Here is a 15,285-nt window from a genome sequence, read left to right as displayed (position 1 = left end):
AATACGATGCCGTAGCTCTTGAATGTGAGAGCACATTGTACCAGCGTCATGTACCGTACGCAGACGCTGCAAAGTATAAATCCAGCTTAAGCCAGGGATTCCTGCTGTTGGTTAAATTCTAAGAAACAGAAAAAGGCCTTTTATTCTTTTTTTTAACATTCTTTTGTTTTCATTGTTCAATTTAGTTTTTTAATTTTTAATTTGTACTTTTTAAATGAAAAAGAAAAATCTTTTTTTTAAAACCTTTAACAAAATGGTGAAAATTGCAGCAAAAATTTTGTGTCAGATTAACCCGTTAAGGCCCGACTAGGGCTGCTCGATTATGGGAAAAATGATAATCACGATTATTTTGATTGAAATTGAGATCCCAATTATTTAACACAATTATAGATAAGAGGTTTTTTTTGGGGAAGGGGGCATTTGAAGTGTGTACTGTGGTAATGCCGACTAGTTTCTTTCCACCAGGTCCCCATAGCTTTTGTTTGTCTCAGACCAGCAGCTATGTTCCGCCTGGTGTGATCTGGAAAAAAATAATCTGGAGACATTTCGTTTTCACGTTGAAATCCGCGTCAATAAAATGTAGCACGACATTTCTATACGGCTCTGGTGTGGCTTTACCACAGGTCTGTAGCGGTGGCGAAACATCGGACTGTCACCACGTCTTTCCCACCACCCTCACTAGACTCATCATACAGGGAAGAAAGAGACAGTCCACTAACATGGTGGTGAGATGGCAGTGATGCCGTTTGTCCAAAGTGTTGATGAGTTTCTTAAATCCCGGATTGTTCACTGTGTTAATTGAGAAAAAAGTTCTGTTTGTTTGTAACGTTTGTCTCTCTGTGACTCTGGGAGCTGGTGGATTATTTAGTTGGGACTCACAAAAATTGAACATTTTTCTATTTTTTTGTGTTGCGTTGCAAGCCCCTGCGTGCACGTCTGCGTGCACGAACACAACATTTACATGCACGACTGTCGCCTGTCGCTCGGCTGGAGGAGGGCAGAGATTTTCGCTTCCTCGCACACGTTTACATAGAAAATGATGGAGAAGGAGCGACGCCGCCTCCCGTGTGTCCAGGTGTCTGCAACTCGTTATGAATAAAACTAAAGCGGTCGGGGCTGTGGGAGGAGTCTGCAGCTGTGGGAGGAGTCTGCAGCAAAGCACTGCAATGACAGCTGCGCTCGATTTGAAAACAGCACAAATCGAAGGACAAAAAATAATCGGACCATTTCATTTTTATGATTGTTGAAAACCCAGATCGTAATTGCGATTAAAATTCGATTAATTGCCCAGCCCTAGTCGTGACCCATGAAAAAATGGTAAGAAAAGTCCAATTTTTTAAATATGAGGTCTTTAACACGTGGTCCTTTAACAAAATGTAACAAAAAAATAACTTTTTTTTGGGGCGGATATCTACCATTTATTACCATGTGATATATTAAACATATTATAATGTGGTTTTCTGCTTCTGGGTATCTATTAGACGACAGAAGACAAATATCAGATTGTGTTCAACAGGATTTTGAGCAAAGTTGTTACCATAAATTGAAGCAAAATGTCTCAGAAACTGTATGTTAACTTATGAGTTAAACTTATTTCCTCGTGGCTCCAAGGCACCAGCATTTGGTTTTTTCACCATCTACAAGCTGCAGGTGTTTATTGAACCTAGTAAGCTAGTGTTAAAATAGCCATATTTTATATTAAGTTAGAACGATCTTGACAATAATGGAAATAAGGAACAGGGAATTAAACAAAAACCCAAGATTCTCTAAAACTTGGAGCTAAAGCAGAAGCAGCAGAGAGTAGGTCATCAGTGTTTAGTTGAAGAAAGTCATCGGCCATCCAGTCATTTATGGTGCTTATGGAGCTTAACAGGACAGATAATTTAGAGAAGTCATTAGGTTTGAAAAAAATATGTAACTGAATATCATCCACATGGTAATGGTTGGATACACCTGCAAACTAGGGCTTGGCTATATGAACCAAATCTTAAATCTCGATATTTTTTACCTGAATCACGATATACGATATTTATCTCGATATATATATATATTTTTTTGTCAAGTAACCAAAGAGACAGTTCTAATTTACAGCCTTTAGTGCCAAATATACTTTTATTAAGGATCAGCAGCACATGTGCATTAAAACAGCTGACTGAAATTAAAGTACCTTTATATTAAATTAAATGCTCCTAAAACAAAACAAATTAAAAATACTTTTCAATGACCATAATAAAAATACAGCTGTGCTAAATGCAAAAGAAAAGATGCTTTTAACTCAAAAGAAGTTATCTCGATATAAATGATATTGCTTCCTTCTATATTGTGTCTGATTAAGTCTCGATATATTTGAAAACTCGATATATTGCCAAGCCCTACTTCAAAGGTTCTTATCTAACGAAACATGACCCTGAACTGTATTTAAGAGTTCAAATAAAATACAGAACTCGCAGATGGTTGCCTTTCCTGGATTTCGGGGAGGTTTTCCTCTCTACTGTCTCCTCATGCAGCTCAGGGTGGCGAATTAGATCAAAGAGAAGATTTATTCATTCAATTGGTTTCGTTAGGAAAGTCATTATTTTTATGAATTGGTTTATATGAACTTTAAACATGTGTTGGCCCTTTGATAGACTGGTGACCTGTCCAGGTGTACCTTGGGTCTTGCACAAAGGCCTTGCTTCACCTCTGTTGGCACTCCATGGACTCTAACAGGTTCTCCAGACCCATGCCGACCTCTGTAACCAACTTTTTGAAAAAACTGATTATAATCGAGTAAACTGTGTCTTTAAATGCTCCTTCAGATGACTCTTATGAATTGGCACTCTGCAAATAAATCTGATTTTAATTTAACTGAAAACATGAACAAAGTTCAGTATACTGTTAAAGTTATACAAATAGAAGTTATGTACGCTCACTTTTGTTGTGTTTAAGTAAATGATTTGTTCCATGAAAATGAGATTTTTACAGATGTATGCAAAACTACATGTTAACATTGTTTTACCTTGTCTTTGTCTTATTAGTTTATGTTTTAACCTTTTGTCTAATGGCCTTTATGATCTTCTTTTGTCTTTTTACAGGGGCTCGGATGTCTTGACAGAAAGCCCTGATGTTCCGGCCAACAGCTCCGACATTCCCACTGCTGAAAGACACCTCAGACATGGGCAAATACACGTGTAATGAGTTCGAGCATAACGACTTGAAACAGAGAGTTGGCTAAGCAGCAGTTAGCTGTGGTTTTACTTTGGGTCTGATCCTCTTCTCACATTATTTAGTGATTTGAATGTGTTTTTTTGCTCTTCAGAGCTAGAAATAAACTGGTAATGGATTTTGTTGGCCATGGTGACTTAGTGTAAATGGCTATTCATCAGCACAGCTCGGTGACAGCATATCCTGCTCAGTCTTCCTCTCTGACTCTCTTCTCCCATCATTCCTTCTTTGCATCTCTGCTCTGCTGCCCTTTTCATTGCCGCTGCTTGCTAACCTTTCCAGTCCTCCCACTCCAACATCATGGTGGGTGCTGGCTTTGGTGTTTGGAAGCTAGTGCGAGGTGTCCGGCAGCCGGAACTCTACCGACTCATCTTGGCACTTATAATCTTCTGCTTGCTGTCTATGGCCTTTCTAGCTTACTATGTCTCCAGCAGCCCCAAAATCAAGGAGCCCCCACCTTTACCCTTCAGTGATTGTGGTGGAGGTGGGGGGATGTCAGTTGGAGTGAGTACTGGGGCTGATGGTGGAGGGGCAGGTGGCCAGAGGGCACCTCTTTTCCTTCCTGTTCGTCAGGGACGACTTCGACAGGTGAAGGCGATGGACAACTCTAGGACAGAACTGGTGGTTCTGGTGTTTGTAGAGAGTATCTACTCCCAGCTGGGCCAAGAAATTACTGCCATTTTAGAGTCAAGTCGCTTCCATTACCGCACAGAGATTGCTCCTGGCAAGGGTGACATGCCCACTTTGACGGAGCATAACCGTGGACGTTACTCATTAATCATCTTCGAAAATGTATTGAAGTACGTCAACCTGGATGTGTGGAATCGGGACTTGGTGGACAAGTACTGTACCGAGTACGGAGTAGGTGTCATTGGCTTCTTTAAAGCCAATGAAAACTCTCTTCTTAGTGCACAGCTCAAAGGTTTCCCCCTCTTCCTACACTCACATCTTGGACTCAGGGACTACCGCATCAACCCAAGTGCCCCTCTACTTTACATCACAAAGCCAAACCAGGTAGAACAGGGCCCTTTGCCAGGGGACGATTGGACAGTTTTCCATTCTAACCACTCTACGTATGAACCGGTACTTCTGGCTGCCACCAAGTCTTCGGAGGCTTTGGCACATTTTGGACCCAGCCCTCTGAAGGCCCTCCACGCCACAGTGATCCAGGACATGGGACTCCATGATGGCATTCAAAGAGTTTTGTTTGGAAATAATCTCAACTATTGGCTTCACAAGCTGGTGTTTGTCGATGCCATTGCTTACCTGACAGGGAAGAGACTATGTCTGTCCTTGGACCGTCACATCCTGGTGGATGTGGACGATATATTTGTTGGCAAGGAAGGAACTCGTATGAAGGTGTCTGATGTTGAGGTAAGTGATCCGAGTCAATCATAATAACATGATCTATAAAGGGCTTAAAGGGGTGGGCTGACCTTAATTTAACCACCGATAACCTGGCATCCACATACATGGGTATTATATTTTTGATTGTGTGCACTATAATACTTTATTATGTGTATCTTTAACTTGTTGTACACAATTGTAGATGCTTAAATGGGTTTTCTGGTAGCATCGGAAGAAAAGAATTTTATACAAAGTTATAAACAGTACAAAAAGTGAGTAAATTAGTGTTTAATTATTTCTTTGTTGTAACAATGCTTCTTGGTAACAAAGCTCTACCATTGAAGAGTCTTTTTATTTCCCTTTTAAATGGTGTAACATTTATAGAGAAAATTTATTTGTGGGATGAGCAAAATACAGTAGTTGAGTATGTGGGTTGTGCCCATGATAAACTTCCAAAATCATCCCTGCCAATGCCAAACAACTGATTGTGCTGTTTGGTGTTGTTTATTGGATTGGATGATTGAATTCTGAAAAACAAAACATATTGGTATTTTAACTAGGGCTGTCAAATGATTAAAATTTTTAATCAGATTAATCACAGCTTTCAAATGAATTAATCACGAATAATCACCATTCGTGACTTTGCCTGAATTTTGCCTGTTTTGTGTACTTCTATATGCTGTTCCAAAACATCTCTACCTTCTAGATCGTAATTCTGAATTTAAACTTTTTTTTATTAATTATAAAAATAAAATAAACCAGCAGATGTGACGACTGAAGTGACCCTAACCCTAACCCTAACCCAAACTGAGAGGAGAGGGAGGAAGCAGCTGCTGCGCTTAGATTACCAGAGATCCTCTAGAGCAGCCATGTTGGTGCAAAACGCAGGATAATTTTAAAAAAGAATGCGGGAAAGTGCAGGTGTGGAACCCTCTCACCAGGAAAAGAGTGTGTGTTAATACACCCACATTCTCCACGGAGGCAACGTCCATGTTGCTCCATTAATGCTGTTTATTTTCAAATCCATCCATAGAGCCAGCCAGCTGATGTTTTACATCGTCCACGTCCTGCCATCATAACAGAGAAATGACGGATGTGTGGGGCTTGTAATGCCGCACGTGCGTTAATTACGTTAAAAATTTTAACGCAAATAATTACATAAATGAATTTACGTTAACAAGTCATTTTTGACAGCCCTAATTTTAACAGTTTATTCATTTAACAAACAGGATTCGCAATAACTACATGTAGAAGAACTATACATAACCGCAACATCCTGGTACTTCCTCCTCATGCTGGTCAACAGCTTGGCCACACACTACTGTGGGATGACATCCCATTCTCCAACCAGCATTTGTCACCTGGCAGTGTGTTTGTGTTGGTCATTCTGGTAAAAGCAGCAAGCTTTGGCACAAACAATGTACTCAACTTTGCTGCTTGTCCCACAAATCAATTTTCCTTACAAATATGGTACCATTTAAAAGGAAATAAACAGGCTTTCCAACAGTAAAAGGTTTATCGCCAAGAAGTGTTGTTACAGCAAAGAAATAATCCACCAAACACTAATGAAATGCAAGCCAATCCAAAGCTTAGGTCTTAGAAGGCTAACAATAAACTTTCCACATTCAAAGTTCAAAGTATACAAGAAGACACCGCATGTCATCATTACAGCACCATCTTTCTCTTTATTTTTTTCTAAATTGATAAATGGACAGGCTTTGGAAAAAGCAAATGCAAAAAAAATGTAAATGTAAGAAAACCGTAGAAGACCGAAACAGAACTTGGAGTCATTATGGTCTAAATGATGCATCTTGAGCCTAAACAGAGTTTCCAATGTCCTCAAGGAGGATCTGTTAACCTGGTTTCATCACTATGGTACCTGATACTGAAAACACAACTGAGTTTTTTTTACACAGTATTGTATCACAGGTAAGTTAATGATTTCACTTTTTTCCAAAACAACATTCTGCTCTTGGTGTAGATTCTCGGTCATCAAGGTCATGGTGGTGAAAAGAGTCAACAAGACGTCTATTTCTTGGTTCTTGAAGACATTTAACCTCTCATTTGATTGGCTTCTTTAGTTCAAGTCTGGGGAGTGTTTTGGTTTATAAACGTTAATGAGCATTCACACTGTAAAGGCCCATTCATGCTCCCTTAATGTACATAAGTAGGGTATGTCCGTTTCAAACGTCACCCTTAAGGCCCATTTATGGTCCCTTGTGTACGTAAATAATAACATCTGTTTCATAAGTTGTCATACGTTGCTTGTCATACTTGCATGCCAGTTTTGCGTTGCCATGGTTGTTAAGTTTCTCCACTAGTGGGCAGTGCTGAGTTCAGAGTTCACTCCCATTAGACAAGAGTTTCAGACACCATTTGACAGCAGTAATGAATCGCTATAAAGTTGTTTCCAACTGCCCAACAAGCCCCAAACATTCGCATATAGTCTTTGTTCCAAAGCACATACAGTTTCTACAGGGTGTGCAGAATTATTAGGCAAGTTGTATTTTTGAGGATTAATTTTATTATAGAACAACTGTGTTCGCAATGAACACAAAAGACTCATAAATATCAAAGCTGAATATTTTTGGAAGTTGGAGTGGGGCTTTTTTAGTTTTAGTATCTTAGGGGAATATCTGTGTGTGCAGGTGACTATTACTGTGCATAATTATTAGGCAACTTAACAAAAGCCAAATATATACCCATTTCACTTATTTATTTTCACCAGGGAAACCAATATAACAACTCAAAATTTACAATTATACATTTCTGGCATTCAAAAACAAAACAAAAACAAATCAGTGACCAATATAACCACCTTTCTTTGCGAAGACACTCAAAAGCCTGCCATCCATAGATTCTGTCAGTGTCTTGATCTGTTCACGATCAACATTGCGTGCAGCAGCAACCACAGCCTCCCAGACCCTGTTCAGAGAGGTGTACTGTTTTCCCTCCCTGTAGATCTCACATTTGATGAGGGACCACAGGTTCTCTATGGGGTTAAGATCAGGTGAACAAGGAGGCCATGTCATTATTTTTTCTTCTTTTAGACCTTTTCTGGCCAGCCACGCAGTGGAGTACTTGGATGCGTGTGATGGAGCATTGTCCTGCATGAAAATCATGTTTTTCTTGAACGATGCTGACTTCTTCCTGTACCACTGCTTGAAGAAGGTGTCTTCCAGAAACTGGCAGTAGGACTGGGAGTTGAGCTTGACTCCATCCTCAACCCGAAAAGGTCCCACAAGCTCATCTTTGATGATACCAGCCCATACCAGTACCCCACCTCCACCTTGCTGGCGTCTGTGTCGGAGTGGAGCTCTCTGCCCTGTACTGATCCAGCCACGGGCCCATCCATCTGGCCCATCAAGACTCACTCTCATTTCATCAGTCCATAAAACCTTAGAAAAATCAGTCTTATGATATTTCTTGGCCCAGTCTTGACGTTTTATCTTGTGTGTCTTGTTCAGTGGTGGTCGTTTTTCAGCCTTCCTTACCTTGGCCATGTCCCTGAGTATTGCACACCTTGTGCTTCTTGGCACTCCAGTGATGTTGCAGCTCTGAAATATGGCAAAACTGGTAGGCTTTACACGATCAGGATTTTAGGGGCCGATCACCGATCACCGATCAGAGACCTTAAAAAAACCGATCACCGATCCGATCACAGGAGGAAGCAAATATGTCCATTTAAACAACTTGTTTACCCATATTTTTACAGTTTACAGAGTATCATAAAAGGAATTTTTGTTGACATTTCTTTGTCCTGAAATGACTGAGATGAAAAGGTTAAACATCAATAAATAATGAACACAACTTATTGTAATTAAATTACTTGAACTTTAATATAATTAAATTACTTAAAGTGAACAGCAAATATAGAGCAGTAATTGGTCTGAAACATTCATAAACTCTTATGAAAAATTATAGTCACAGTAGTGCAAATGAAGGCAGTAATGCTCCCTCAAACATTCATATATACATCTGTATATATATAACTCCAATAAACAGTCAATAGTGAAAATAACAGGCGGTAATTCTCCATCAGAACTTTCAAAAATGTCATGTGAACAGAAAATATGGCACAGCACCCAGGCCACATATATTTCCAACAACTGAAATAAATTAAATGTGTATATCGGAGCACTTAAATAAAATTAATCAAATAATTAGCAGCAAAGTATATGTACTAAATAAAATGTAAACAATCCCTCCCTTTCCCAGGCACAACAAACAATTTAAATTCAGAGAAGGAGGTTTAAACTTGCTGCTATATATACTTTGGCGATATAAATTCCCAAGCCTACTTATGCATCAATGGCAGATTCTTTCTAACAAAGAGCAGCATCTCAACTTTCTTGGCTGAAAGCCTGCTTCTTTGAGCATCCAGGATGTTGGATACAGTGCTGAACAGGCGCTCACTGTCCACACTTGTGCAGGGTGCTGATAGGTAAGCTCTTGCAGCAATGGCGAGGGCAGAAAAGCGATCCCGGTTGGCTCTCCAGTAAGCCAATGGATCAGCATCTCGAGAGATAACTGGCTCTGACAGGTAGAGATTCAACTGAGACATTGCTTCAGTGCCCTGCTCTGGTCTTTCTTCTTGCATGATCTCACCCAACATCGATGACAAGGAACCAAGTCGTGGCATCTTCTCAGCTGGCTCGTCTGTGGTGTTGCTGTCTGCAAGTTCTTGTCCTCCTTCATCAGGGCCCATCTGTGCAGCCAGCAGATCTAACAGCAGCCCCCGTGTATGTGCCTTCAGCTCTGCTGAAAAGCATCGATCCTTGTATCTAGATGTAGAAACATCACATTAATTTTTACTGGGCATTTGTTCTTTTAGACCAACTTCAAATAAAAGTAACCAAATGGCCCATCAGTAGTTACATTGGTACTGATGATTTTCTGTATCAAAACTGTTTTAATGTGTAAAGGCAAAAGAGGATAAAACAGATATTAAAGTTACAGAACATGTTTGCAGTTCTAAATGGGTTTAAATTAATAGCATTTTTTTCAATACGTCAACTTAAATACATTTTGTAAATTAATTTAGGCTAAATGTTTTTCGTCACCTTGGGTCACACATAGTAGCCAAAATGTAGAGTGGCTCGTTTTCAATCCCATCAAATCTCCGGGTTACAGCTCTCAGCAGTTCAGCTTTTGTGGTGCCCACACCATGATCTGATGGGGAGTTTCTGCTCAGGAACCGTTTTAAGGCCATCACAGATGGGATGACATCAGCAGCACTTGCAGTGGATGCACTTATTGCCCTTGTGAGCTCCTCAAATGGTTCCAGGATTTTTAAGATGTTTTCTATTAGACCCCACTGGTTGGAATTGAAGGAAGCAGGAACTTCATGCTCAGCCCCAAAAGCAGCAAGTGCTCGTTTTTGTTGCAGCAGACTTTGGAGCATGTAATAGCTGCTGTTCCAGCGGGTGGCAACATCTTGCTGGAATTTTTTTGACATCCTGGCCCAGCTGCAGCTGCACGTCGTGGAACGCACAGTACGCTTGAGGGGAGCGTTTGAAGTGCCCGATGATACGTCTCCCTGTAGCAAGGATGTCTGACACCATGCGCTGTGCCAGCAGCCCGTCGTGAACAGACAGCTGGAGTGTGTGCGCCATGCACGGTAAGGTCGGCAGTCCACCTTCTCGCATGGCTTTTGCCATGTTTGCGGCATTGTCTCGCAGTACGACATGAACCCTCTCTCTCGGAATCTGCCACGCCTGGAGCATGTTGTTGTATTTCTTTACCAGCGCCGCAGCAGTGTGAGAGCCACGGAATTCCTGGGCGTGTAGCACTGCAGCGCCGAGTTTGAAATCTGGGTCAATCCACTGGGCAGTTAAACTAAGCAGAGACATGGGGCTCACATCTGATGACCATATATCAGTGGTCAGACTAATCGAGGGACTGTGTTCTCTCAGAAGGCCCTCGACGTGAGAGTGAACAACCTGGTGCAGCTCGTTAAGACCGGTATCGCCACAGTACGAGTGCCCTGGGAGAACATAGCGCGGATCAAAGTATGCCAACAAGCGCTGAAATGCGGGGTTCTCAACAATATTAAATGGCAGGTCGGCCAGCACAATAAACTCCATCAACTTTCTGGTTCCCCCCTTTGCCTTCTCGCTGTTGCGGTTGTACGGCTGGACACGGTCCAAAGTTGTCTGATGTAGCCGCCTGGGTGTCTCTTTTACCTTTTCTGCACTCCGTCTTTGGAAGTCAGCATGCTCCTCCTTGTGCTCTTTTTCTAAGTGCCGGATCAAATTAGTCGTGTTAAAACTTTTAGCAGAGTTTCCTCCACGATGTACTAAAGCTTTACACAGGTTGCAGACAGCTGTTGTTATATCGCTCTGGTTCACGGTGAAAAAATTCCATACTGCTGACATGTTTTTTGACTTAATGTGCAACCAACACCGCGTGCCAAGACGTGGAATAGAAGCAGAGCAGGCCTACTCTGAATTCAAAAACTTTATTGTACAGTACAAAGTGACGGAATTCAAAACATAAACGCACAAAGCTACAACTCATTGAAAGTAGTGACATTAATTTCTTTTTTTTTTCAAATTCCAATGACGTCATTGATCGGATCGGTGAATGAAGACTTTAGGACCGATCAAAAAATAGGAAAAAATTTTGAAATATCGGCCGATCCGATCAAGCCGATCCGATCGGTGGAAAGCCTAAAAACTGGTGGCCAATGGCATCTTGGCAGCTTCACGCTTGATTTTCCTCAGTTCATGGGCAGTTATTTTGCACCTTGTTTTTTCAACACGCTTCTTGCGACCCTGTTGACTATTTTGAATGAAACGCTTGATTGTTCGATGATCACGCCTCAAAAGCTTGGCAATTTTAAGAGTGCTGCATCCCTCTGCAAGACATCTCACTATTTTTGACTTTTCAGAGTCCGTCAAATCTCTCTTCTGACCCATTTTGCCAAAGGAATGGAAGTTGCCTAATAATTATGCACACCTGATATAGGGTGTCGATGTCATTAGACCACACCCATTCTCATTACAGAGATGCACATCACCTGATATGCTTAATTGGTAGTAGGCTTTCAAGCCTGTACCGGTTGGAGTAGAACAACATGCATAAAGAGGATGATGTGATCAAAATACTCATTTGCCTAATAATTCTGCACACACTGATCATCTTCTTCTTCTCTGGTTTGTTTCTTTCTCTGGTTTCTGTTCTGCTCAGCACTGCCCAGTGGATTTCTGGTGGTATTGCTCCGTCTTTTGCGTCAAGCGACGGATAGCAGAAGACTGACGAAACTCCCCGTCCGTCTGCGTCTAGCCTAAATGGGCCTTCGTACTTTCATGTGTCCCTTGTCATGGTTGTTAACCAGTACATCCACCAGAGGGCAGAGTTCACCTCTAAGATCCAATGTCAGTTTCAGACAACAGCAAACATGGCATCGGTAGAGGAGATCATGATAATGTTCCTTCTCAGAAAGAGACAACAGAAAGGCAGCGCAATAGACAGCAATGGTCTGTGTGGACATTAAATACATTGCGGCTGCTTCCTCTTTGTTTCTTTCGTGGGTCGCACATCATCTATACTGTTCAACACTGCCCCCATGGTCTCAGGTGGTACTGTGCTGTTTGCGCCATCAGAATACTCATCCAGCACCCTGGAAACAGACAAAATTATGCATGTAAAGGAGAAGACGAACAAGGCTCCACATCCGTCATTTGCATAGAGGCTAAATGGTCCTGAAGAGTCGTTAAGGTCACTCCAAGAACCAAGAAATAAAGTCCACTTGTCTTTATTCAAGCTCTTACATTTAGAAACCATAGCCTGTTCATTTCTTGGATAGATAGAAAAAAAAATAATTAAAAAAAAACTTGTCATTCTTTTGCAGGCATTGCTCAATACTCAGAATAAGTTGAGAGCGCTGGTTCCTAATTTCACCTTCAACTTGGGATTCTCTGGAAAGTTTTATCACACAGGTATGGTTTGTCTTGTTGTTGATAATGACCATTGTCATTGTTTCAATTATTAAAACTGTCAAGCTGTGTAGAAACCGTATTTAATGTTGATTAGATTATGTTAATGTATGTTTTGAACATAGCGCTGCTGTCCAATTTTTAACAAGCGCATCCAAACTTGGACACATAACCCCCATGCTGTTGTCGCTCCACTAGCGTACAGTTAGTTTTAATTAATTAATGGCCTGGCGCCCTCGTACTTCTCTGGGATTTTAATTACAGTTGGGCAAAAAAGTATTTAGTCAGCCACCAATTGTGCAAGTTCTCCCAGTTAAAAAGATGGCAGAGGCCTGTAATTTTCATCATAGGTAAACCTCAACTATAAGAGAGAAAATGAGAAAAAAAAATCCATAAAATCACATTGTCTGATTTATAATGAATTAATTGGTAAATTCGTCAGTAAAATAAATATTTGGTCACCTACAAACAAGCAAGATTTCGGCACCTATTAATGGCACCTGTTTGAACTTGTTATCAGTATAAAAGACACCTGTCCACAACCTCAAACAGTCAGACTCCGAACTCCACTATGGCCAAGACCAAAGAGCTGTCAAAAGACACCAGAAACAAAATGGTAGACCTGCACCAGGCTGGGAAGACTGGATCTGCAGTAGGTAGCAGCTTGGTGTGAAGAAATCAACTGTGGGAGCAATTATTAGAAAATGGAGGACATACAAGACCACTGATAATCACACCATCCGGGCAACAAAGGAGCGGCTTCGAAAGAAGCATTTCAAGGTCCTGGAGTGACCGAGCCGGTCTGCAGATCTCAACACCATAGAAAATCTTTGGAGGGAGTTGACAGTCCATGTTGCACAGCGACAGCCCCAAACATCACTGCTCTGGAGGACATCTGCATGGAGGAACGGGCCAAAGCACCAGCGACAGTGTTTGAAAACCTGGTCAAGAACTACAGAAAACGTCTAACATCTGTCATTGCCAACAAAGGCTATATAACAAAGTACTGAGATGAACTTTTGTTATTGACCAAATACTTATTTTGAATAATAATTTGCAAATCCTTTAAAAATCAAAGTGATTTTCTGGATTTTTTTTTCTCATTTTCTTTCTTAAAGTTGAGTTTTACCTATGATGAAAACTACTGGCCTCTCGTCTGTTTAAGTGGGAGAACTTGCACAATTGGTGGCTGAATAAATACTTTCTTGCCCCACTGTATCTGTAATCATGGCAGGGCCCTGCGTTCTTCGGGTCGGCTTCTGCTAGAAATCCAAAGATGGAGATGCAAACAGTGGCCGGATCGTTCCTTTGCAGTTATTGCTCCTAGACTGTGGAACAAACTGCCCTCCAGTATTCGCATCACTACTGATCTCAGCCTTTTTAAATCGAAGCTGAAGACACACTCAAACTTCTCCAACTAGAGAAGTCTTTTTTGATGGTGTATTTTGTTCTTATTTTGTCCATTTTATGCACTTAATACCCTGCAGCACTGTAGCATTTCCAATTGTGTTTCCATGTGTTTTAATTATTTCATGTTTTTATGCATTGTTTTTACATACTTTTTATGACTATTTTATGTTATTGTAGAAATAAAATTTGATTGTTTGGGTTTGCTTTTGTTCAGGCACTGATGAGGAGGACCAGGGAGACGACATGCTGCTGCAGCACAGGATGGATTTCTGGTGGTTTCCTCACATGTGGAGCCACATGCAGCCTCACCTCTTCCACAACGTCAGCGTCCTGGCCGAGCAGATGAGGCTGAACAAGATCTTTGCTCAGGTCAAAAAGATTCAAATGGATCATGTTTGTAAAAATGTTAAAATTTATTATGATAATGAAGTGAAATGATTCATTATTTGTGTGTGGTTTTAATTTTGTTTTTATGTCACACAATGTTTAATATTTTAATCTACCTGAGTGGTCTTAAACATCTTTTACTGACATAACTTCTGTTTCTGTTCTACCTTTATAATTTACTTCCATCCGATCGACCTCCTTCTCTCAACAGGAACATGGCATCCCAACAGATATGGGTTATGCAGTGGCTCCACATCATTCTGGGGTTTATCCTGTTCACAGCCAGCTGTATGAGGCCTGGAAGTCTGTGTGGGGAATCAAGGTGACCAGCACCGAAGAGTACCCACATCTGAGGCCGGCTCGGTACCGTCGTGGCTTCATCCACAATGGGATCCAGGTCGGTATACAGAGTTCAAACAGTTTCACATCATTAATATTTTAATGATTAAAATTTCCCTCAGAAGAAAATTGTAGAGCTGGTTGTCCAATGAACAGAAGGTTGGCGGTTGAATTCCCGCTCTCCCAGTCAATCTGTTGTTGTGTCCTTGGGCAAGACTCTTCACCCCCCTTGCTCTCTGGTGTATGAATTGTTGGTGTGAGGCCGTAGGTGTGTATCAGCAACCACGTTTCCGTCAGGCTGCCCCAGGGCAGCTGTGGCTGCACATGTAGCTTCCATCACCAGGTATGAGTGAGGAGTGGAAGAATGATGGATACAGTGTAAAGCACTTTGGGTGCTTTGAAAAGTGCTATAGAAATCTAATCTATTATTATTATCATAATATGCAAATGTAAGATTTTTTAAAACACCAAATTTAAATTCCATTAGTGTCCACTGAGTCCCAATTGATGAAGCCTCCTTTGATTGACTAAATCATTGATGGTAAATTTGTGGTTAACCAGACCAATGTCACACAAACTTTGGGTCCGATCAAGTAGATGAAAGAGTCAAATGTCACTCATGATAAATTCAGCTGGGCTGAAGGTTTTCAGGCACATA

At 41.1% G+C, this 15,285-nt stretch overlaps 1 protein-coding gene across 1 annotated transcript in view; it reads left to right on the top strand.

Moving 5' to 3' along the window:
• Nucleotides 1-15,285, top strand: part of ndst2a (N-deacetylase/N-sulfotransferase (heparan glucosaminyl) 2a) — a 71,548-nt gene that overhangs the window by 17,209 nt on the left and 39,054 nt on the right. Inside the window, exons 2-5 of the mRNA XM_042009656.1 lie at nt 3,075-4,578; nt 12,407-12,494; nt 14,116-14,270; nt 14,500-14,685. Coding sequence (XP_041865590.1) covers nt 3,505-4,578; nt 12,407-12,494; nt 14,116-14,270; nt 14,500-14,685 — 1,503 coding nt within the window. The 5' untranslated portion in view covers nt 3,075-3,504. The remainder of the gene's footprint in view (nt 1-3,074; nt 4,579-12,406; nt 12,495-14,115; nt 14,271-14,499; nt 14,686-15,285) is intronic.

This window comes from Melanotaenia boesemani, chromosome 16, assembly GCF_017639745.1.
Source record: "Melanotaenia boesemani isolate fMelBoe1 chromosome 16, fMelBoe1.pri, whole genome shotgun sequence".
In the NCBI taxonomy this organism is placed as follows: domain Eukaryota; kingdom Metazoa; phylum Chordata; class Actinopteri; order Atheriniformes; family Melanotaeniidae; genus Melanotaenia; species Melanotaenia boesemani.
The sequence above is the reverse complement of the archived record's forward strand: the minus strand, read 5'-3'. Positions and strand labels throughout refer to the sequence as shown.